General features: G+C 34.1%; 1 protein-coding gene across 1 annotated transcript; it reads left to right on the top strand.

The window, feature by feature from the left end:
• The first annotated feature begins 55 nt into the window (after window positions 1–55).
• On the top strand, window positions 56–24,941 carry LOC121984847 (sister chromatid cohesion protein SCC2-like). Its single transcript, XM_042537997.1, has 28 exons — window positions 56–647; window positions 750–859; window positions 8,106–8,233; window positions 8,309–8,405; window positions 8,484–8,740; window positions 13,891–13,998; window positions 14,148–14,256; window positions 14,614–14,710; window positions 14,797–14,983; window positions 15,066–15,497; window positions 15,563–16,089; window positions 16,167–16,374; window positions 16,458–16,508; window positions 16,588–16,746; window positions 16,815–16,982; window positions 17,160–17,456; window positions 17,537–17,689; window positions 19,266–19,435; window positions 20,644–20,752; window positions 21,188–21,349; window positions 21,428–21,532; window positions 21,611–21,844; window positions 21,960–22,093; window positions 22,183–22,446; window positions 22,522–22,816; window positions 23,305–23,397; window positions 23,471–23,596; window positions 24,335–24,941. The coding sequence occupies exons 1-28, from the start codon at window positions 412–414 to the stop codon at window positions 24,569–24,571; spliced, it is 5,253 nt and encodes a 1,750-aa protein (XP_042393931.1). The 5' UTR covers window positions 56–411; the 3' UTR covers window positions 24,572–24,941.
• The last annotated feature ends 135 nt before the right edge of the window (window positions 24,942–25,076 follow it).

Genomic DNA, 25,076 nt, shown 5'->3' with positions numbered 1-25,076 from the left:
AAAATAAATTTCTTTTGATGCTTAAGAATTCGTAAAATAACATTTGTTTGTTGCATCTCATTCTTCCGCTTCCGTGCGGAGGAAGCAGCAAGTCCGTTGGTGAATTCCGATCCGAGATCTTAATAGTAAAAACTTCCTTCGCCGTTGCCCGCTCGCCGTCTCTATTTAAGTGGGTCCAGCTCGTGCGGAGCAACTGCTGCCCTCCCCAAATCCTTCTCCCCCTTCTGTACCCTTCCGCTTCCCCTTCCCTTCCCCCTTCGAGCCCGCGCTCCATCTCCCTGCACGGACCTCTAGGGTTTTCGCCTGCCGAAACCCTAACCGCTCCCCGCGGATCAGTCCTAATCCCGGGATTTGCGGCCCCAAATTCGATCCCCGACCCCCCTTGACGGCCCGACGGCCTCTGCTTGACCCATGGAGCTCAACCAGGACCTACGGTTCGAGCGCTACTGCCGCCTGGTCAACACTACCCACTCCGAGATCGCTCCCTCATTATCCCTGCCCTCGCTTCCCCCGTGCTTCGGGTCTGTAGACCAGAAGATCGGCCTCTCCGACGCGCTCGCTGGGTCCCGAGCCGGCGACGTCCCGGAGATTATTGCGCACGCTAGAACGATCTCCGAGCTACTTAGTAACTGCGACGTGGGATACTTGTGAGTATCGAATTTCTCGGTCTCCTGGTGGCTTGGATTTGGTTGAGCGTAGACACGTTTTTAAATTGTTTATATTTTATGCATTTTATTTCTATCGGGTAGAAATCTCAAGGAAGATGGAGCCGTTGGTACTGATGACCCGGAGGACCATTCGATTCTTTATCAAGAGGTTATGAAGTTTAATCACGATGCATTTAAGTGTTTTCGTCCAGGTAATCTATACTTTTCTTTTGATAGTAAAATGAATTGTTGCTCTGATGATGAAGCACCAAGAGAGAACCTCTTTTATAGGATTTACATTACTTTGATAATTTGATATGATTGCTGACCACTCCTAGTGGATAAGGTTTGGTTGTTATTGTTATTGTTGTTGTTATGATTTGATATGATTCAAGGAAAATAAACTAAGTTTGCTAGAACGATAAAAGTAATAATAATAAAAATAAACGGAGTATAAATATTTGCATCACCTCTTGAACAAGAAACACCAAATCCCCAAAACAGACAGGGGCTCAAATTTCTCCTAATTAGTTAACAAAGCTCATGTTATTAAAAGTAGGCTAATGTTCAAGTTATTTGATTACTTAGACAAATAAGTGTTGGAATCAATTTACTTGCTATATGTGTTAGTGGAAGAAACATGAAGGTCGTTGATTAGTATTTATGGAAGCATGCAGAATTATATACATAAGTCCAAAAAATTGCTACATGGACTCATACCAGTGTTAATAAAATTATTATAAAAAGATTTATTAATCAACAAATGAGGATCCAACAGACCCATGTCATTCTGTTTATTCACTTTAATTTACTTTTTTGGGTTGAGTAATTGTGCTTCTGAGGTGTGCAAACTGTTTATTATTGGGGACAAGTCATCATAGGGTTATTCTTGAGTTAAGTCTTGGTACTCACATAAAGGTTCTTTATTTTTAGGAGAAGGATCAGTTTACGATGTTAGAACCTTGACTTTTATCTATTTGTGTATTAGGTTTGACAACAGTGTTAAATCTTTGATTTCCTCCACAAGTTGGGTCCAAGTGGGAAAATGAGGGGCTTGCTTTGTTGTTTGGGGCTCTAATTTTTGTTTTAGCCTGGTTAAGTTTCATATGACTGAGCTTGATAGCAGTTTATAGGTATATGAAGTCTCTCCCATACTGTGTAACAAAAAGATATACAGCAAAGTGTCCAAGTATGATATGAGCCATATAATGGAAGTCGTTACACTCAAAATTCATCATTATGTAGGAGCCACAGACCTCTATATGACTTGTCAAAGAGGTATGATTCATCCAACAAAATTTGTATGATTAAGGGTGAGGTTAAATTTGAGTTATATTGAAATAATTGCATTGACCGAGATCATATTTATACAATTTATGCCATGTTAGACAATCTTTGAAGTTTACTGGTGCATTTTGATATGCCAATTAGTTTGATCATAGTTACAATGCATTGTCAACATTAAGGTTTAAGTCTCACGTCCATCCTCCCCTCTCCTCCCCTCTAGCTGAACTTTCATGTAAAGGATCAACTTCTTATTCATTCTTTCCAGTCTAATCTCCACTCCTTTCCTCACCTTTAGGCGAAGTTGTTAATATTCAACTTGACATTTTGATGCCATGTGTCTTTTATTGTGACAACGAGCATATTGGATTTTATAATTTGTCAGTTGAGATTTAGGATTCAACATTTCTGATTTATTATTTTAATGATATAAGAACTAGTATGTACTCTAGAATCAGTGATTGCAGGTTGTTTCCTTAAATAGTGGTATAGGTTGGTTTGTTTTCTGTCGATGGAGTTTTGTGTCTGAACATGGGAAGCTTTAGGTATCCTTTCGTCATGCCTATTCTATAAATTAGGCAAAAACAATTTGACCTCTTCTCAATTTCTGGCTCAAGCTCATTAAAAAAATTGATTGATGGTCAATCTATGCTCTTCCCAATTGTCACATTACGAGCAATTCCTCAAATTGGCTTTGGTATTCTGTTACACTCAAGAACAATAATAACAACAACCAAGTCTTATTCCACTAGATGAGGTTGACTATATGGATTCTTCTACGCCATTGGACTCGATCCTCTATTATATCATTATCTTTACTTAAATAAATTTTATCTTATTTATTGTTGCTAATCAAGTCTTTTTTAGTTTTACTCTTTCGTATTTGATGTACATATTTGTTATAGTTTCATATTACAAAGTTGGAGCATTTATTCACTATCTAAGTATATGTCTGTATATTCTTAAGCATGCCTTTGTTATTCCTGAATAGATGCAACTTCGATTTTCTCGCTAATGCTTTCATTTCTTATTTTGCCCATCCTCGTATGCCCACACATTCATCTTAACATTCTCATCTCTGTAACTCTCATCTTCTGCTTATGTGCTCAAGTCATAGTCCAATATTCAGCATCATATAACATAGCAAGTCTAACTGCAGTTTTGTAGAACCTCTTTAAGTTTTAGAGGTATTTTACGATCACATAAAACACTCGACGCTCTCCTTCATTTCAACCATCCTACTTGTATTTTATGTAAGATATATCTCTCAATTCCTCAATTGTTTTGCAAAAAAGATACTAAATACTTAAAGCCCTCAGTTTGAGACAACTCATCATCTTCTATCTTAACAATTGTCTCATTACGTTTAATATTACTAAACTTAAATTTCATATATTTCGTCTTTACTCTACTAAGCCGTAAAATCTTTCACTAGTGTTTCCTGTTAAGATTCTAATTTAATATTTACTCCTTCATGTGTCCCATCTACCAATGAATTCGTCCATGATTAGTGTAAAAAAAATAAGAACTTAGTGTTAATCCTTGATGCAACCCTATCTATATTGGAAATGCTTCAGTTAATCCATGAAGTTTTCCCTCATACATATCATTAGTTCAATATATGTTACGCTAACACCTCTCTTTTTTAGAATTCTTCATATAATTTCTTTTGAAACTTTATCATAAGATTTTCCTAAGTCAATGAATATAGATGTTTCTTTTGCTCCCGATATTTTCTTGAGAAGATGCATAGTCGACCTCCCTTAATTTTTTTTTTCAATTACTCTTTCCCAAAGTTTCATGTTATGACTTATTAGTTTAATACCGTTATAGTTTGTATAATTTTGTATGTCTTCCTTATTCTTATATAAGTGAACTAAAGCACTTACCATCTATTGATCTATTTTTTTTTTTCATTTTCAATATTATGTTAAATACTTTTATAAGTTATTTAATACTCTGTTTTCCTAGACATTTCCATACCTTTATCAGAATATCATCTAATCCTACGACTTTTCCATTTTGCATTCCATTTAAAGATTGTTCTACTTCTAAAGTTTGAATTCACCTAAATCTTTATTAAAAAGTTGATGAAAATACATTTTCCATCGTTCTTTTATTTCAACATCATTTAATATTACCCTATTGTATTCATATTTAATACATATTATTTGGATAAGATCTCTTCTTTTCCTCTCTTTCATTTTAGTTATTATATAAATGTCTTTTTTTCTTTCTTTTGTATCTAATTTTTGATATAACCGTTTAAAAGTTTTTTTCTTTACTTCATTCACTGCTTTTTTAGCCTCTCTTTCTTGGCTATTGTATATTTTTTTAAGTTGTCCTTGTTCTTACATATATCTAATTCCTTATACGTTATTTATTTTTTGTATTTTCTCATTCCACCATCAAGATTTCTTACTTGGTTTGACTCAGTACATTTTTACTAATATTTTCAACTTTGATACCATCTTATCCCATGTCATATTAGAATCACTGTATATTTCACCTAATGCTTGTACTTCTACTTTTTCCTTAAATATATTTTACTTCCCATCCTTTAATTTTCACCCCTTAATTTTAGGAGTTGTGCATATTTTTCTTCAATTGAAGCTATGATTAATGCGTATATTCAACACTACTAAACTTAGTTTAAGCTTTCTTATGACCTTTCAATATTTACAAATCTTTCTATCCCTTTTCCTAACTATAAGAAAGTTAATTTGCGATTTATTATTGCTACTTTTGAATGTGACTAAGCATTCTTTATTCTTAAAAAATGTATTAGCTATTTGATGTTGGGAGGATAATGATTATTCGGTGGACGAGAAAGGGGAATTGAGGAGAAGGTAAGAAGAGAATCTGAAGAAAACAAGAAGAAAAATCGTTGTTTGCTAAAAAAGGAAACTTTATTATTAATTGAGGGATTAATCCTCATACAACTAGACAGGTGTTTATATAGACTCTAGACCTCAAGATAAAGAAAGGAAAGAAATCCCAATATATGGACTTCAATTCTAATCTTGTAGAAAAAGAAGAGATCTTTCAAGAAAAGGAAATCTCTTGGTAGAAATTAAAATCAATAAAACAAGACGCTGTTTTAGACTAATTATGACTCATAATTACCTGGAATACCAAAAATACTCTAAATACCATAAAAATAAAAATTATTAAAAATAGTAATAAAATCTTTGGAGGGTCATATGAGGCTCTAAATTGTGGAATTTGGTCCCTAAAATGGGCTAGTAATAAATGTAGATTTTCAAATTTTGCACACGTGACCGCATACACAGCTTGATTCTGAGTCCGAATCAAAAGTTTTGATTGCTTGAAGTTTAAGAGGTCATGTTGGGTTAGTTCTGCATTACTATTATAAGGTCATATGCTATCATAAAATCCAATATAGCTTTCCCTTCTTCATTTCTTGTTCCAAACCCAAAACCCTATGCATCCTCATATTTTTCATTTTTCATTCCAACATGCTCATTTAGAACGCCTCCTATGAAAATTATTTGGCAAAATGTTTTGTAATATTTCATCCAAGTCGTCCTAAAATCTTGATTTGATATCTTCATCTAATCCTACTTGGTGCAGATATGCTAATTACGTTTATAGTTTTCTTCGTCATTACTATCTTGAAAGCTATAATTCTACCCTCCTTTCTAATTACTCCCATAACTTTATCATTTAACAAATTATCTACAACAATACCCATTCTATTTCTTGTTTTACTCTTTCCTGTGTACCATAATTTAAAACCAAAGTTTTCTACCATCTTTGCCTTCTTGCCTGCCATTTCATCTCTTATATACACAAAATACTAATTCTTCTCCTAATCATTGTATTTATTACCTCCATTACTTTACAAGTGAGGGTTCTTATATTTCATGTTCCAAATCTTTGACTATTAAACTTCTTATAATATTAAAGTTGTTGCTTTGTGACCAAAAAGTCACGGGTTCGAATTATGGAAACAACCTCTTGTAAAAAGTAGGATAAGGTTGCGTACAATGAATCCTTCCTCGGGACCCCGCATGGCGGGAGCTTTGTGCACCGGGCTGCCCTTTTTTTTATCTAACTTATGATGTGAGAACTCTTACTTATTTAAAACTACACCTAAGTTTCCATAGCAGTCCTTGCCGATATGTTACAGTCGGACCTTGCAACACGAGCTCTTGCATATTTAACACTATACCCGAGTTCTGGAGATGTAGCGATCCTTGCCGAGATATTACAGTCGAATCCTAAAACACGTTCCTTCCGGGAACAACCCTACAACGGGTTCCATTACACTCAAAAGTAGATAAAAAAAGACTTAGTTAGCAATAATAAAACAAAACAAAAATTATTTAAATATAAATAATGATATAGTGGTATAAAAGAATTCATATAGCCGACCCCATCTAGTGGGATAACGTTTGGTTGTTGTCGGTATAGTTGATCACTTGATCCTTAACGTACGTGAGATCATACTTATATTTTAGTCTAAGTCTCATTCAGGCTAGTGTGTAATATTAGATGATTTCTCTAATCTTTATGAGTTGGCTCAAACTGATTTTTTAATTTTTTTTGTGATAGCTCTTCTAAATTTCATTTTGGTAACTTTTGATTGTGTTGGTTTGACATGTCCTATAATCTTCCATTTTAGCAAACATCAGAGAATGTGACTAATTGACTGTTAAAACTAAGGGCTTCAATTTTAACATACTTTTATGTTGTACCCTAGTTCATGCCTAGGTCTGTGTTCATACCTATTTGGATATTCAGGAAAGCAATTAAATTCTTCCCTAAACATGGGCTGGTGCAATTTTGGGTCTAGACATCTTAGGGGCTGATGATACTCTTAGTGGGTTGTCAATAGTTAGTAATCTATGTATGCTAGACACTTTGCTTTTGTCAATTCACCAAATGACTTATCAACAAATTATTCAAAACTTTGGTGAGTGTGAATTTTATCTTTCAGGATCAAAGCTTGACCTTCATATTGGAGTATTTGATTTCAAGGTCCTCACCTAGTATATTGGACTTTTTTGATTTTACAGTATTGAAATATTTGCATTCATCATTACCAATGTAAGTTATTGGCAAATAAATATAGTTATGAATAAATTATATAGTGAACTTTTTTTTTGTTGCAAAGGTATAATGGTATTTCTTTGGACTAATGTGTGGACTGGATTGCTGGTTTTTTGTGAGGAAAAATAATTAAATGTTAAAAAAAACTATAAAGAAAAATTAAACAACAATAATATTCAGAAGGTCTGCGATATGATACAGATAATATTAGTGTGTTGGTTTTTGAAATGGCCATTCAGATCTGGATTACTTGGTGCAAAGTTTACACTTGTATCTGTGGGAGATTTGGGTAATTACGTAGGAAGAAAATGGCAAAAGCACAAGACTGATTCAATGTTGAAACTATGTTGGAATCTTATTGCATATACCAAGATAATTCACATGCATAAGCAGGCATTCTCATGTTGTTGAGGCACCTCGATCAACATTCTCATGGGAGAGAAGTGGTGTTAAAAATTAAACCATGAACTAAGTTATGCTATTCGATCAACTTATTTTAGAAGGGTGTATTTTGTTTGCATCATACTTGTTTTTGGTTTTTCTGTTTGAATTGAGCCAAAAAATGATCTGCTTTAGCTTGCACATCTTGAATTTGATGAAATCTGTATTCCTTGTTTGAATTGGGGGATATAAAAATTTGGTTTTGGTGACAGGTTTTTTTGCTACATGCCATTGACTTTAAGATCTACAACTAGATATACTTCTTCAGCCTATTGGAACAAAGTGATGCATAATAACTTTTGCAACAGAGATTCGAGTTTTGATAGCGTTAAGTGACATGCCTGACATTTTCTCTGTTTAGTCCAATTCGGTAGCTCATTATTAGATTTGTTCTTTGTAGGGTGCCTTTAGAAAAAATTGTCTCATGGATACTCACTGGATCTGAATGGATAGCTCAATTTTTTTCTTCTCACTTCATTTAGATGTTCCATTGCCTTGTACATTTAAAATGCGTAACCTTTTTTGTTCTGTTTTATATTTTATTCGCTAATAAAATTTGATGACAGCTTTTAGAGATCAATCATGTGATTATGCCCTTGTTTATTCAACCATTACCACTTCTTTGATTATGTAAAGTTTGCTGTTCAAGCTTCTCAGGTCCTTCTCAGGAGTGGAGAAGTTCTAATCAAACACTTGAAAAGAAGTCGATTGAACAGAAAGTTGTGAAATTGAAAAGAGTTATTGAAACTGATAGTGATGATCGGTCAGAAAAAAACTTGGTCAATGTAAGTTTAGGATCTTCTGTAAGCTATTTACATCTTTCCTTTACTGTTTATATAAATCCCAAAATGAATGTGCAGGAGCCACCTTCTGTTACCTCAAGGAAACCTAAAATGATTAGGAAAGAAACTGATTCTGTTCCATTAACAGCAGGCCCAGATACTCTGGACCAACAAGGTTACATGACCTTTCTTCTGTGATCTATCTTATTGTGGTGTTTCTTCATGAATTCATTTTTTCTTCTTTTGATTGTAGGTATTGTTGGAAGCTTCTGTGAGATGGTAGAAGATTTCTGTAGCAAGGCAGAATTTCCTGATGATTTAGAATTAGCAGATGAGCAGTCTCTGCCTCTTTCTGAGATCAAAACACTTGTGAACCAAATCATGTCTATTCGTTCAAAGAAAGTCCTGCACTTGGTTCCACTTGACATTCTTGTGAGACTTTTAGGTGTTTTAGATCGCCAAATACAATGTGCACAAGGCGTGTCCAGTGATGGAAATGACAATGACAATGTAAGTGTGTTTTCTCTGTCGTATTTGGCCTTTTCTGTTGGTTATTTTTAGCTTCTTGTGTAGAAGGCTGTTTCCTCGTCTTTCTCCTTTCCTTTTTCCAAAACTAATTATTTTACTGGGATTTTGCTTTAATATCTTTATATACAATTTTCTTATGAAATTAAGATCACATGGTAAATTTCTATATATTAAACATATTTATTCCCCACTTGCATCAACAAGGAGCTGATTTTGTTTCAAGGGGTATGCATTGAAGCATGACTATGAGCAAAATAGGGAAATAAAGAAAAGATATATTTTAGCATTATACTAAACAAAAACGGTTTTCAGTTGTGGATTTGTTTCTGTTTACAAACTGGTTAAGGGGTATGTTTCAGCGTTGTGCTAGACAATAAAAACTAAGTTGGTCAATATTCAGTTGAGAAATTGTTAGTCTAGAAACTAGTCAAGGGGGTGTACTTGCAGCATGACAATTAGTTCAGTAAAGAAATGAAGGAAAGGGGTAATAATACATATTGACGGTATGGTAAACATGTTAGACAGTAGGAAAATTAATTAGTTTCTAGACATTAACTGCAAGGCATTTTATTAGACAATAAAAATTAAATTAGTCCATTTTCAGTTACGAAATTGTTAGTCTAAACTGGTCAAGGAATGTACTTGAAGCATAAAATTAGTTCTGTAAAGAAATGAAGCAAAAGGGTAATAATACATATTGCCAGTATATTAAAAAACTGTGTTAGACAGTAAGAAAATCAAGGTTTAAAATTTCAACCCGTTTCGAGGTTTCGGTGACCGGAACGATACGATTTCGGTATTGTATCGTGCCATACCGATACAATTTTGATATTTTTTTATTTATATATAGTAATTATAAGATAAATATATTTATGGTGTATATAAAAATAAGTTGTATATTGATTTATTATAAGTTCTCAATTATTGAATAATTTAATATTATTAGAAAAAATAATTTAAAATAGTTTTATTTAAATAGAATTAATATATCAATAATTCAAATTAAAAATAGAACTGTCTATAATAATAATAATAAGTATATAAATTAATACAAGATATTATTTTATATATAATAATAATTATATAAATTAACTATTTATTCATTTAATTAATTATTAATTAAATAATATATATTTTAAATAGTAAAAAAATTTAAAATAAAAAATATCAGAATATAAATATAATTTATTAGAATTTAAAAAAAAATTTAGAATTTTTAAATTTTTTTTTTAGAATTTTTAATTTTTTTTAGAATTTTTAAAAAATTAAAATTAAATTAATAAAAAATATATTAGAATATAAATAAGAATTATTATATTTTTTAAAATTTTTAAATGGAATTTAAAACATTATTTTTTTCAGAATATTAATTAATAAAATTTATTAAATTTATTTTAATTTTAAATATATTTTTTATATATTTTATTAGGATAATTTAATTAGGGTTTATCAAAGCCTCTTCGAAATATCACACATCCTCCTTGTTTAAATTAATTAAATAAAATAATTAATTATTGAAAAAGAAAAAGCTCGTGGACGCGAGATCGGCCACACTCCTCGCCGGGGGGGGATCTGGCGGCGTAGGAAGCGTTGCCGGACGCTTTTGGGGACGCCGCCGGAGGCGTCCCGCGTCTCCTCCAGCGCCGCCGGAGGCGTCCTGCGTCTCCTCCGACGCCTCCTGTGCCGGTTTCGACCGCTCGGCGGAACAGTAAAAAATCATCCGTGCCGAGTGGTACAGAAGACATTTCAACCCATGAAGAAAATAGTAGTTAGTTTCTAGACATTAGTTGCAAGGTATATTACTAAACAATATTAGTTGGTCCATTTTCAGTTGAGAATTGTTAGTATAGAAACTGGTCAATGCATGTACTTGCAACATAACAATGAGTTCAGTAAAGAAATGAAGCAATAAGGTAATAATACATAATAAAAAAAAAGGGCAGCCCGGTGCACGAAGCTCCCGCCATGCGGGGTCCCGGGGAAGGATCCATTGTACGCAACCTTACCTTGCTTTTTGCAAGAGGCTGTTTCCAGGATTCGAACTCGTGACCTTTTGGTCACATGGCAACAACTTTACCTTTGCGCCAAAGCTCCCTTTCAAGGTAATAATACATAATGCCAGTGTTCAATAATATGTTAGACAGTAGTAAAATTAGTTAGTTTCTAGACATTAGTTGCAAGGTATATACTATGAATGGCCATAAGAATGGGATGAATGAACCACACATTCTTTGAAGGGTCGAATAGAGTAAGATTATACATTCTGTGGTGAGTATTTTTTTTTTTTTTGAATAAAGGAATGTTTATTTCTTATGATTAGGGAATCATAATTCTATGAGAATTGGTGTTCTGATCTCATTTTTGTGGTTAAACTTAGTAATTCTTATTCGATTTGAATTTATAGATTAGCTATTCTTATGAACCAAATGCACTATAGGGCTTTATCATCAGTCCACTATATGCCATTATGGATCAGTTAAATAACTATAGTATGTTGCTTGTGCCTTGTAGTACCTAGTAAAAGCACTGTTTCCTGTTTTCATTTCTTATGAGTTTCCATAATAATTTTTGGAAAATATCAAGCACCTTCGGTGTAAATAATAATTTTATTATATAATGGCATTGAAAAGTTGATGACATTTTTTTTTTCAATTGCAATTTTTTTCCTGATAAATTGAATATAGAAAATTGCAAAATTTTCCACAAACCACACACAAATAATTATAGGACCAAGCTTTGTCGTCAAGTTGAATGGAAATTGGTTGATGCTAGGTAGTGTGATTACCAACATTCATTCTTGATCTCCAAAGAGGAGATATTTTTAAAGATATATTTTTTATGATAAAATGTGAGTGGTTGAAATGGAGTTGAGCATTTGGAAATTTTCATGATTGTTGTATTCCCCTTGGAGCGTAAGAATTTTTTTGAAATAGATATAACGTGAGAGATAGACTAAGATGGTATGTACGACTGATAAAACACAACTGTTGGATTCTAATTGATTTTCTTAGAGGTACAGATGTGAAGGATAGAAAGATAACAAAGAAATATTAATCAATGTAATAAAAAAATAATTTAGTTAATTTTTAGTATTACTGGTGGTATTGCCTTGCACCAAATTGTTGCAACAAACACGGTTTGATAATGATATTCTACTTGGATCAATGTAGAACTATTGTAGCAAAAAAAAGGTGATTATGCTCACCCCGCGCGCCCCTCACATCCAGTCCAGGTTGTGTGAAGGGAGGTGATTACACTCACTCTAGATCAACTTATAACCGACCGCCAAGTGGCTAGGGGGTGGGAGGAGTTTTTCCCCTGACGGCATGTGCCCGTCGGGAATTGATTCATGCTCCATTGTAACAAATCTGTCATCTTTAGCCAACTGAGCATCCCGTGGGGATGGATCAATGTAGAACTAAATCTATATAGCCAATGCCTAATGATTGGAATGAGTAAAGCTTGATGGTTGATATAGTAGAATGGGGTTTGATATAATCATTCATCGTCGTTCTTTTGTACTTGAGCTGTAGACTAAACATACATACCATTATTTTGGTAAAGTGAAGCGTTAGATATGGGTATTACATGCTGCTTTAGGAGAAAATTTGTTGATGTGCATATATAGACAAAAAATTCCCAGTAAAGTGAAAGTCTATTCGGTCTTGTTCTCCTATATTGATGATTTTGGAGAGCAGTTCTCTGATTCACATAGCTGGGGGAGTTGTTATCTTATGTTGCAATTATAAATTTTTTGCAGCTGCCTAAGAGGTGCTAGATCATTAGCAGGTTGAAATGATGATTATAATTGTCTGACTGAATCGATATGCATCACCCTGCAGTTTCGTTGATATTATTTGTTCATTGTATATTTTTTTGAAAGGTTGACCAAGTTTATTTATTTCCTAAGCCTTATTCTTTTGGAAATCTATTACTGCTAATAATAACATGTGTGCTTGCTAGATTTTGAACTTTAGAACTGACCTGTTAAAATCCCCAGTTCAATTGAATTTACACAATCATGAGCTTGGAATAGTTAGGATAATTTCACTCTTTATGCCATTTCAAAATACAAAACAGTTGTACCACATTATAACAACAACAAACAAAGTGTGAGTCTCAACTATCTGTGATCCACTATCCACTTATCCAACCATTGAACTCTATGTATGAACATGTTACTGTCAAATTTCATTTTTTTAAAATCATTTTTACATCATTTTATCACATTTAGTTGTGCTACACAAGTTCAAAATCTTGAGCTTTACACAGGTTACGAACTTTCATTGAAATGATACTATTTCTGTACTGTGTTGCAAAATATGATGCCGCTGGCAAATTGGAAGGGAAAGAGGAAGTACATAGAAAAAAAAACACAACTATAAGACTAAGTTCGAACTTTTTGTGACATTTGAATTGGTACAATTTTGACATTGTGTTGTACTTAAAATATGAGATGTGATACATTTCCACCATAGCATTCGACACTGCATAAGCATTCAAATCATGGTGCTATAAGTAGAATTGCCTTTGGTCTTCCACTATCCTTCACATCTCAACCTTAATTGGTTTGATTTGTATTACATAATAATTTTCTGTCATTCTCCGTGCCATTTCATTCTATTTCTCTGTTTTATAATTATTTGTAGCTGGACCTAATTTTTCTAGAGAAACATTTCTATTTTATCTTTTCTTGTAATCCTATACATCCTCCTTATCATTCTCATATCTCCTACACTAACTTTTTGTATATATGTTGTTTCCTACCTGTTCCACATTTTAGCCACGAAGTATGGTTGTCGAATTTGAGTTTCCTTAAAGGTTTTTGTTTGGGATTCCACTTATCTTGTCAAATAAGCAGCTTATGCAGTTGTTCTTCAGGACACAAAGCTAAGATTGTTGGAAATTTCTGATAGTGTTCTATTACTTTGCTACAGATAAATCACTCATCCATTGCCAGTTACAAGAAAAGCAATAATATGAACTGTCAATCATCAATAAATGTCTTTTGAATTCTTCATTATTGCCTTTTCTTTTAGCATGATAGTTTAAAAAAAAGTTATTAACTTCACATGCTAATTCAATGCTTATTATGTATGTGTACAATTATTATGAACGTGTACAATTTTCAGCCTGATGTTGATGCTGCAAATCTTGTCCTATGTGCTCTCGAGTCTTCACATGCAGCACTGGCAATTATGGCCCACCAAGATATGCCAAAGCAGTTATATAGAGAAGAAGTATGTACTAATTTTTTATGACATTAATGGCAAACTGATGTAATAAACTAATTTGTCATACTCTATTATTAAGGGTTGTTGTTGATGAATTTGTTTAAAAATGTAATTATTCATGCCTCAGTGAATTGTTTCACATTTAATCATGTCAGGTGATTGAAAGAATTCTTGATTTCTCAAGACATCAAATCATGGAAATCATAGCTGCATGCAATCCTCTGCAGAATCTTGCCAAACCAAGTGATAATGATTTCTTTGATGGTAATATTTTCAGAACTGAAAGTAGTTCATACCAAATTTTGATTGGAACATCTGATGATGCTGTGTGACCTCATTTGTGACATCCAAATTCCTCTTGTATGTACATCCTGATTCTGAATGTCCAAATGACTTGAACCTGATGCCCTTTTTCATCTTTGTATAAGCTGCTTGCACCTAATTAATTGGTTGGCACCTGGTGTAAAATCTTCCTTGCCATGCAAAACTATAGCTCATAGCATGTGGTGCTACTCTTTTTAAATTCCTAAACAGCAATTTTAATGATCTGTTCTATATCACATCTGAAAGTTATTTCTGCATTAACATGCTTACTGCTGTTACTTCCCCCTATGCATTTAGGTGAGGATGCTGATGATGATGATATAAATAATAATTCATCAGCCAAAAAAAGGCGATATAGTAGGAGTTTTAATATGAGAAAGTCTGCAGGGAGCAAGTAATCTCTGGTCACTTATCAAATTTCTTTTCTGTTATTTCGTGTGTTTAGATGTTTGATACATCTGCATTTCTTATATATGCCAGAATTTCTACTCCAGTGCAGTCTGTCCTTCAAAAACTTTGCACCATTCTAGGATTTCTCAAAGATCTATTGTCTGTGGAGCGGCTATCAGATAGTTGTATTCTACAGCTGGTCAAGACTAGTTTTTCTACCTTTTTGGCAGAGAACGTCCAACTTTTGCAACTAAAGTGTATTAATTTGATTTCTGGGGTAATCTGCCATATAAATTTGTCAGTTTGATTATATAATTTTTGTATGTGTAATTGTTAATTATGGTCTTATATTTACTTAGGTGTATGCGTCATACACAATACACCGGAGTTTTTTGATAGATGAAACACTGCAGCTTCTTCGAAAATTACAATTCTCTAAGCGGGCCATTAGAACATATCTTCTACCAGATGAAGAGCAAAAGCAGATTCAGATGATAACAGCTTTGTTGATTCAAATGGTACAATTTAGTGGCAACCTTCCAGAGAGTTTGAAGTCAGCATCAAACTGGAATGTTCTTCTCGATACTTCATCTGATTCAAGTACCCCAGCTAAATGTTATGAAGATGCAACCAAAACCTGTTGTCTTTTCTGGACCAGTTTTCTTCAGAGACTAACTAATGGAAAATCTCAGGATGCCTCAGAATCAAAGATAATCTTAGAGAACCTAGTCATGGATCTACTTACAACATTGAACTTACCTGAGTATCCTGCTTCTGCTTCATTATTGGAGGTGATGAACTTCACTAGAAAGTATGCTCTTCGCATTTAGATCTTATTAAAATTTTGGCCTTGCAGGTTTTGTGTGTCTTGCTGCTTGAGAATGCTGGTTTGAAATGCAAAGACATTTCAGCACGTTGCATGGCTGTTGACTTTCTGGGAGCTATTGCAGCAAAGCTGAAACGCGATGCTGTGACTAGCAGCAGGGATAAATTCTGGATTCTACAACAGCTAGTTGATCGAAATGAATCCGTCTTGAATGGCAAGAATGATGCATGCTCTGTTTGCTTAAAAGGGAGGGGTGCAAACATCATCTGTCATATTTGTAAGAGATGTTTTCATTCTGATTGCTTGGGAATTGCTGGACAAGAGATGCTGCTTCGAGATTGGGCTTGTCACATTTGTCTTTGCAAGAAACAGCTCATTGCTTTGCATTCATATTGCAAGATGCAGAACAAGGATAATGCTAAACAAAACATTGGTTTGACAAGCACTACTTCTGGAGATACAGATTCAGTCACTGGATCGGAAGTCATCCAACAAATTCTTTTGAATTATATGCAACAAAATGGCTCAGAAGATGATGTGAATCTGTTTACTCGCTGGTTTGATACTATTCACTTTATCCATTTAGATTTGTTTCAGTTTTAAATACGTGGATAAACTACCAAATAATTTGCAGGTTCCATCTGTGCTTGTGGTACAAGGATGATTCTCAATCTCGAGAAAATGTTACTTACCATCTCGCTAGACTAAAGTCTAGAGCCATTTTGCGTGACTCTACTGGTTCTTTATTTTTGTCGAGAGATGGGGCTAAAAGAATATGCTTAGCGCTTGGGCAAAATGTTTCTTTCGCTCGGGGATTCGACAAAATTCTCTATTTGCTTCTGGTAACTGGTTTATTTTATTCATTGCATCTTTATTCTATGCTACTGTGAATTTTGATGGATCACAATAAAAAATTTGTTCTTAGGTAAGCTTGAGGGAGAACTCTCCAGTTTTACGAGCCAAGGCATTGAGAGCAGTAAGGATTTCCTTCAACATAGAAATAATGAAATTAATTTTTTTATATTACAGTTGTGATGTTCTTTATTCTGCCTTAGGTCAGTGCTATCGTTGAAGCTGATCCTAAGGTTTTGTGTTATGAACGTGTCCAAACTGCTGTTGAAGGACGGTTTTGTGATTCTGCAATTTCTGTTCGGGAAGCTGCTCTTGAATTGGTTGGCAGACATATTGCTTCTCATCCTGAAGTTGGTTTGAAGGTGAAAAATGGTGCTTTTGTATTTGTGAATGGCTTGTCCGAATTGTAATCTATTTTTTGCATGGTCAGTACTATGAAAAAGTTGCAGAACGGATAAAAGACACTGGAGTTAGTGTGCGGAAGCGTGCTATTAAGATCATCCGTGATTTGTGTATCTCTCAGTCTAACTTTCCTGAAGCGACACAAGCTTTTATTGTGATACTTTCTCGTGTTACTGATGAGGAATCAAGTGTACAGGTACCATTAATAGGGAATTGGTTTGTCACATTTTATTTTACAGTGGTTTGCTCCATCTAATTGTGACTTACTGTTTGGAAAATTCAAAATGACAATGTTTTGTCTGTGTATAATTTGAAATTTTAATATATTAACTTGTAAAGAATTAATGTTAATTGCCTAGTGGGGTTATAACAGGACATAGTTTGCAAAACATTCTATGAACTTTGGTTTGAGGAGCCAACAGGAAGTCAGAAGCACTTGATAGCTGACGGTAGCTGTGTACCATTGGATATAGCTAAGAAGACTGAGCAAATTGTTGATATGCTGAGAAATATGCCTAATAATCATCATCTTGTTACAATTATAAGGCGTAATCTGACCCTTGATTTTCTCCCACAATCGGCTAAAGCTACTGGAATTAATGCTTCTTTAGCATCTGTCCGTAAACGATGTGAGCTCATTTGTAAACGTCTGTTAGAAAGAATCTTGCAGGTACATTTCCATTATTCTATAAGCTTAGTCTTGGTAAATGTTTAGTCATAGCGTTCCATACCTGATGGAAAGCCATTCAGGTAGAAGAGGAGAATAGTGATAAAGAGGAGGGCGGTGCACTACCATATGTGCTTGCTTTGCACTCGTTTTGTGTTGTAAACCCAGCACTTTGTGTGCCATCTACAGATCAATCTCAATTTGTTACAACACTTCAACCGTATCTTAAGAATCAGGTACTGATTTCATCTTTAGCAACTTTATTAGGTATTGGCTAAGATTAATTATTCAGTTGACTGTTGATTCTCAGTGGTTTATGGGTAATATGTTTTATCAAATCTTGTGTTATTAGTTTGGCAAGTCTATTTCTCCGGATATTCATGGCTTGTTTACTTTGTCATCTATGTGATTTTTTTTAATTTCCTTGCCCTCCCTTCTTCCTTTAAGTGAACGAACCAGCAATTTTATGTTCATCAAGCTCATGGGAGGATGTGCACTCTTCTTGCTTCATTTCTCCTATACGAAGGCTTGTGCCTTGTTATCTTAGTTATCCCTGATAAAGATGGAATATTGCAAAGTTATGTCTGTCTTTTGCAATCTTTCTAAAGTCAAGTACTCTATGTTTATCATTCTTTAAAAGAAACATTGCTGAAAAAACATTGTTTATGAAGAAGACATGGGATACCTGAGACATGTTGATTCTTTTTTCCTTGGACGCGTAGACTTTATTTTATTGTCAGTTTAGCTTTAGTTTTAGAAGTTGGTCACTTTTTAATTTGAGTACCATATATTATATCTTAGTATATTTTCTAATCTACTGATATTTTTAGTCACAGTTCTCATGTATCAGCTTGGCAGGTTAACTTCTAATTTGCATGTTGAATCTTACATCCTACTATATTAAGTAAATGATTCATTCTTTTAGTTGTCAATTTTTTCACAATACGTTAGCTAAACCTAATTTTACCAGTAAGATTCGTGTCTATGTGGTTGTACTTCCATCAGTTGACTCTCTCCTTTAGTCCTTATACATTGGTGGGGTGGGGGATCCATTAACGGTTGGGTTAGGTGGGACTTCTAATCCTGTGACAGTAGAATTAAAGTGTTCATTTTCTCTGAAGGTGATTAGAACCAGTCTAGGTGATGGGATGGGTGGGCCATCTGTGGTGAATTCTTTCTAAACTGATTGTAGTTAGTTTGCCAGTGAGAAACACTAGTACGAGTCTTTGGTGGTGAACTTGTGGGCTAGCTGCGTGTAACAATTTAGTTACTTTGAATCTAACCCTTTGACCAATAGACCTATCACATAGTGAATGACCAAAATAGCTCTATCTCAAATGTGAAAATTATTGAAGGCGGATGGTACATCTTGACCTAAGAAAAGGGTTTTTTATGGAAATTTGTTTAAACTATGAAGCTATATTTGTATGATATTTTTTCATTGTTCCAAAGTGAACTTTTTTGTGGCTATTGAAGATACTAGGTTGCTTAGTTAGTAAGGGCTTAAAATTTGTTATGGGTGTTAATCTCACCTTTATCCTGTGTAACATGTATTAACTTGTAGCTTTGCTCCCAGTTTCTCAAAAAAGACCTTTTATATGTGTCTGACACCATAAAATGCCAAAAAAAATTCATAATGCTGAAAGTATCTTCTTGAAAATATATTCGTGGGATCATGACTTAGTTTAATTTCTTATGACCGTATGCATTTAATTTCTCCAATCCCAACCTTAAATTTTTTTTTTGAATTTTTTCTCAATATAAAGTCGACATACAGATTCTATAGCCGATCTCACTTCTCGATATATATAGGTTGAGAATAAAGCAGCCTCACAGCTTCTTGAGAGTATACTATTCATAGTCAATGCTGTCCTTCCCTTGCTTCGGAAGCCACCACAGAGCGTTATTGAGGAACTTGAGCAGGACCTGAAACACATGATTGTTCGCCACTCTTTCCTGACAGTTGTTCATGCTTGTATCAAGTGGGTTTCATCTTCCTGCATTTGATTGTTACCCATAAATTGTTATTTCCTTTTAATGCTCAACAGCTCAATTAGATGTATCTCTTCCTTGCATATCTATACTATAATGTGACATCATATTTGCATAATAGAACCCATTTGGTAAAAGTCCTACCTGTGTATATGTCATGTGGTTAATGCTGAACTCTATTCATTTACTTTATTTGACTTATTTGATTTTTTTCGATGTGTAAATCTCACTAGTTGGATTGTGAAGCTTAACTTAATTCGTTGAACTATGTTTCCTTCTGATAGGTTTATTTGACTAAGTTGTTATTGTCCTGGCTGTTGATGTCGAATCTAATTTGAATTCACCAATTCAAGTAAATTTTATCAGGGTAGAGAAGATAGTAATAAAAGACAACTTATTTAATACTAAGGCTGATAATATTGGATATGACCCAATAACATGGCATGACTCAACATGATCCAAAATACAATTAATATAGACAAAAGCTGAAAATGATATGACACAACCTAAATATATAAAAAAAAGTGATACAAATTGTGCCAATTGCAAAGATTAATTTTTATTAAAACTTTAATAAATTTTATGTTATAAAACTTTTAATCTTTAAGAGAGTCTAATTATTATTTTTTTAAATATATAATTCGTCTCAATCCAAGGTATGCTGATCACAAAGAATTTATTTTAAAAGACTTAAATGATTTTTTGTCATATAACCTAATTCTTAATAGATAAATTAATCTTTATACTTTATGACATGATGTAAATTACTGCCCCTATCTAACACATGGGTATTATGCATTGAACTTGCATGTAACCAATGGAGGGATAAATTCTTATAGTAGAGCTCAAGTAGTTTGGACATACAACATGTCATTGTTGTTGTAGAAAAGAGGATGCAATGGGGTAACTGGGGCAAATGGAAATGTGGATTGACTAAGATGTAGAGAATTTTGGCATGTAAACATCATTTTTTTGGGTGACCAGCTCCTCTTATGCAATAGTGCAAACTGCACATAAAAAATCACATCATTTTGATTTTTTTTATTAATGGATTGTTTTTTTTATGTTTTAGCCATATTTCTTGCTTAATTCAACTTTGTTGATCTGGCTTGTTTACCTGTCTTTGTTTCTTGCCCTTGTTTTGGATGCATCAATTAGTTTTTGTACTAAGTGGTCGTTTTCACTTTTTTATCTTTAGGTGCCTTTGTTCGCTTAGCAAAATTGCAGGCAAAGGTGCAAATGTGGTTGAATATTTGATTCTCGTCTTCTTCAAGCGTTTGCAAGATTCCAGTTCAGATAACACACAGGTAAAATATCTACTATCAAATAGGCTTACTATATGGTACAACTATTTTATTTTTTCTGCTTCTATGATTCTCTTTTGTGTTCAGTTGCATTTTAGGTATTGAAGTTTCTTCATATAGTGATGCTTGCTAATTGATTAAGAATGAATAACTGAATTAAATACTGTAGTTGAAATTGTCCATTTCAGCTATTTTATCTGAAATGACAAATTTTTAGTGGCAATATGTTTAGAGACATCTCCAATAAATTGACAATCTTGTCAATCCAAGCCATGAGAAAGGAAAATGATATGAGATCAATGTCAATTGATATTAATATTTTTTTTTATATTAATTTGGCCCATTTGTTCATTTGTTTTCTCATTGAAATTGAATTTTTCTATAAATTAATTCTGTTGGTTGCATGTAACTTATAATCTATTTGTATGCAATGTTTAGGCATTGGTTCGATCACTTTTCTGCCTTGGGTTGCTTCTAAGGTACAGCAGTGATCTAGAATTTAGAATGGATTCTCAACATATTCATATTCACAAGAGTCTCTTGTCGCTTAAAAAATATCTTGTTATGGAGGACATTGTATTAAAGGTTCGAGCTTTACAGGCAAGTGACCTTGTCAGGTAGTTCTTGTTTATAGATTATGCTTTGTATCTTGTGAATTCATAAATTATTTCTGGGCAGGCACTGGGAAATGTATTGATTGCTAGGCCTGAGTACATGTTGGAAAATGATGTTGGGAAAATATTGAGGGCAACATTGGACACTACTGTTGATCCCAGGCTGAAGGTATGGTGGCTCTCCCTCACCCCTGTTTGCACACTCCTCTGTCTTGGTCACTTTCTTTAATGAGACTTCTTTTTCCAGACACAAGCACTGCAAAACCTATATGAATATCTTCTTGATGCGGAAACCAAATTCAGTTCAGATACTGAGAACAACAATGCAATTCCACATTTTGAAGGTTCTAGAAATGCAGTGCCTGTAGCTGCAGGTGCAGGTGATACTAATATTTGCGGAGGAATCATTCAACTTTACTGGAACAACATTCTTGAAATTTGCTTGGATGTTGATGAGCAAATTCGTCAGACAGCTCTCAAGGTGAGGACACTTATTTTCTCAGCATCTATGTTCATGTTGGAAATGCCTTTTTCTTGTTTGTTATATTTGCTTGATTAAATTTTCGCTGGTGATTCCCTTTATGTTTATGTTACAGATTCTGGAAGTTGTTCTACGTCAAGGTCTGGTGCATCCTATTACATGTGTTCCATGCCTTATAGCACTTGAAATTGATCCCCTAGAAGTAAATTCAAAATTGGCTCATCACTTGCTTATGAACATGAATGAAAAGTATGTAAGCCTTTATGTTTTTTAGATTTTAAATTTTTGATCAAATTTGAATAGTGAGGAATTTGAGAAGTAATATGACGTATTTATAGGTACCCTTCTTTCTTTGAAAGTCGTTTGGGTGATGGCCTTCAGATGTCATTTAAATTTGTTCAATGCATAGCAAATACTCATAATTTAATCTCAGGAGAAAAAGGCAAGTTGGATAGGAACCCAATAGCATTTGTCAGGCCAGGTATATCTCGAATATACAGGCTTATTCGAGCAAATCGTATATCAAGGAACAAGTTTATTCACTCAATAGTGAAAAAATTTGAGACTGGCGGTGGGAATTATTTACCAATTAGCTTTCTTGTGTAAGTGACTATTTATCATTTGACTTTTTTCTTTTTTACTTTTTACTTTTGGGTTCTGATTTGATTACTTTGCAGGTATTGTACAGAGATTCTTGCATCTCTCCCATTCACATGTCCTGATGAGCCCCTTTACTTGATATATGATATAAATAGAATAATACAAGTTAGGGCAGGTGCATTGGAAGCAAACATGAAAGCCTGGAGTTCTTTCTTGCAGCACCAGAACTCGGTCAAGAGTGCAACAACTAATGAAAATCTTGATCTGAATGCTAATTCTTGTTGGCAAAAGACACCTCAGCACAGTTTGGAGATGGAGGACAAGATGTCAAACTCACATGCAATTTCAGAAGAGGACATTCATAAGATTCAGGTTGTGGCATTTGTTGAAAATTTGTATACAGTTTTCAAGTCATGGTTTTGCAAATATTTTCAGTTGATGGCATAATTTTTTTTTTCCACTAAGCTATGTTAGTTGATACCGAATAACATCTGATCAAACACCTAGTGACTAATACATTCTTCATAGAATGTTTTATATATTGGGCCTTTCTCTGCTTCTGTTAACAGAAATTGTGACTGAATCTCCTTTCTTAGCAATTACATGGCCTTATACATGTTCTTATACTCCTTTTTCATTTTTCACTTTGTATATATCCTGATTTAAGCATTCCAAGGTTACATATAGAACCTTATAAAATTTTTGTGGGCATTTTCTGCTATTGACATTGACAAGTTGAAGAACATGATTAGTTTTATCATTTGTATATCTTAATCATGGGTGGATCACTTTTTCTCAATCAACTTCCAGATACTTTATGGTAATATATTTTGATGTCTGAGCTCCATTTTCGTATACAGGCGGATTGTCACGAGGCAATTGCTCTACAACTCCTTTTGAAGTTGAAAAGACACTTGAAAATTACCTATGGACTGAATGATGCTCGATGCCAGGTTGCTTTCTTTATTAATAATTTTGTTAAGTTCTTTCATGCAAATTAATTACACATTTGATTTCCTTCGGTAGGCATTTTCTTTAAAGGAACCTCCAAAGCCTGGAGAGACAATTTCTAGGCAAAATGTTCCTTTCAGTGCTGGTGACACTCAACTTAGTCTGCCAACCTCCTATCAAGCTATGATTCAAAAGTATCAGGTACTGCTTCATTGTTAACCCAAAAAATATTCTGCACTTGCTTTTTATGATATCTTATCTTTTATAGTCTGATACCTCCATTGGTTTGGCAAGATTCTTCAGCAAAGAAAAAATCTTTTAGTTTTCGATTTGATGGCCAGTATGCTACCGTGCTCAACTTTTGTAGTTTCGGAGTCTCACTATATATTTTGATACCCCTCTAGTTTTTGTTTTTATTTGAAGCTTGGTGATGGTATTCGCAAAATCACATTGCATTATTTTTTGCTAGACCTAAACTCTATCACATATGAGCTTTACCAGAATAGGTCTGTTTTAAACTCTTTCAGAATATTTGCTTGGATCTGGGATATGATTCCACGTATCAATATCATGATGTGACTATTTATCCTATGCTGGTACTTGGTTTGTGAAGTAGTCATCCTACTATTCCCTTGGTTTTTAGCATCACCGACTAAAAGATGATAACTTTTGATAGTAACATGATCTTTTTCATTTCTAATTTTGCTTCTGGTCCTTCAATTGCTTGATAAATTCTGGTAGTTTAAGAAATTCCATATCTACAGATCCCTAAGCAGTTTGAGGATCATGTAGTCTGACATAGTGATTTCCTCTCTTCCTCAGTGGCTTCTCTCTGTTCCCATCCAATGTTTTCCCTTCTCAAAATTTCTGTACTATTTCTTTTACCTGCTCAATTTTTGTTCTATGGTTACTCTCATAAATTTGGTGTGCATGACATAGGACTTCAAGGTGGCTTTGAGAGAAGACACCATAGACTATTCCATATACTCTGCTAGTATCAAGAAGAAGCGGCCCACTCCAAGAAGCTCAAAAGGTGGAAAAACTGCTAACCAGAGAAGAACCAACCAAGATGACGATGAAGATGATGATGAAGACTGGACAGGCGGACCACGCATGCTTGATTTCAGTAACCAGAGTAACGGCGTTAGGATAACCAGACAACGAGTGCAGGTGTAGCCATTAACAGCGGACTCTAGCTTTGTTTTTTGTACATTATATTAATTTGGCGGTTGTGGAGGAGAGGATATAAGTGCATAGCAATTAACAAGGCTTGGTCTCGTTACAAACTGAAGCTAATCAGATTCTGGCGCAGCGCGTGCCCCCTTTTTGTAACTCCTTATTTTTGTTGCTTTGTTTTTATTTTCTCCTCTCCAGTCTGGGTGGTTATAGGGTTGTAGATATGTGCTCCAGCTACAAAGGAGTGAAAATTTCAATTCTTTCACAGCACCAAGTCTTGGTGCCAAAACATTGACAAGCCATTGGGTTGGTTCAGTGTACATTGTATCTCACCTTTTTAGTGAAGTTTAAAGGGCTTCCCCCATTGTTACTTGTTCGTATCTCACCATTTTGGATGTTTTTTTTATACAAGTATCAATTATATTATCATTTCATGTCTGCAAGAGGTTTAGATATGAGCAGGATCAGTATCCAATAGTACGTAACTTGAAATATTTAATTATGG

This window comes from Zingiber officinale, chromosome 5B (genome assembly GCF_018446385.1).
Source record: "Zingiber officinale cultivar Zhangliang chromosome 5B, Zo_v1.1, whole genome shotgun sequence".
NCBI lineage: Eukaryota > Viridiplantae > Streptophyta > Magnoliopsida > Zingiberales > Zingiberaceae > Zingiber > Zingiber officinale.
The sequence above is the reverse complement of the archived record's forward strand: the minus strand, read 5'-3'. Positions and strand labels throughout refer to the sequence as shown.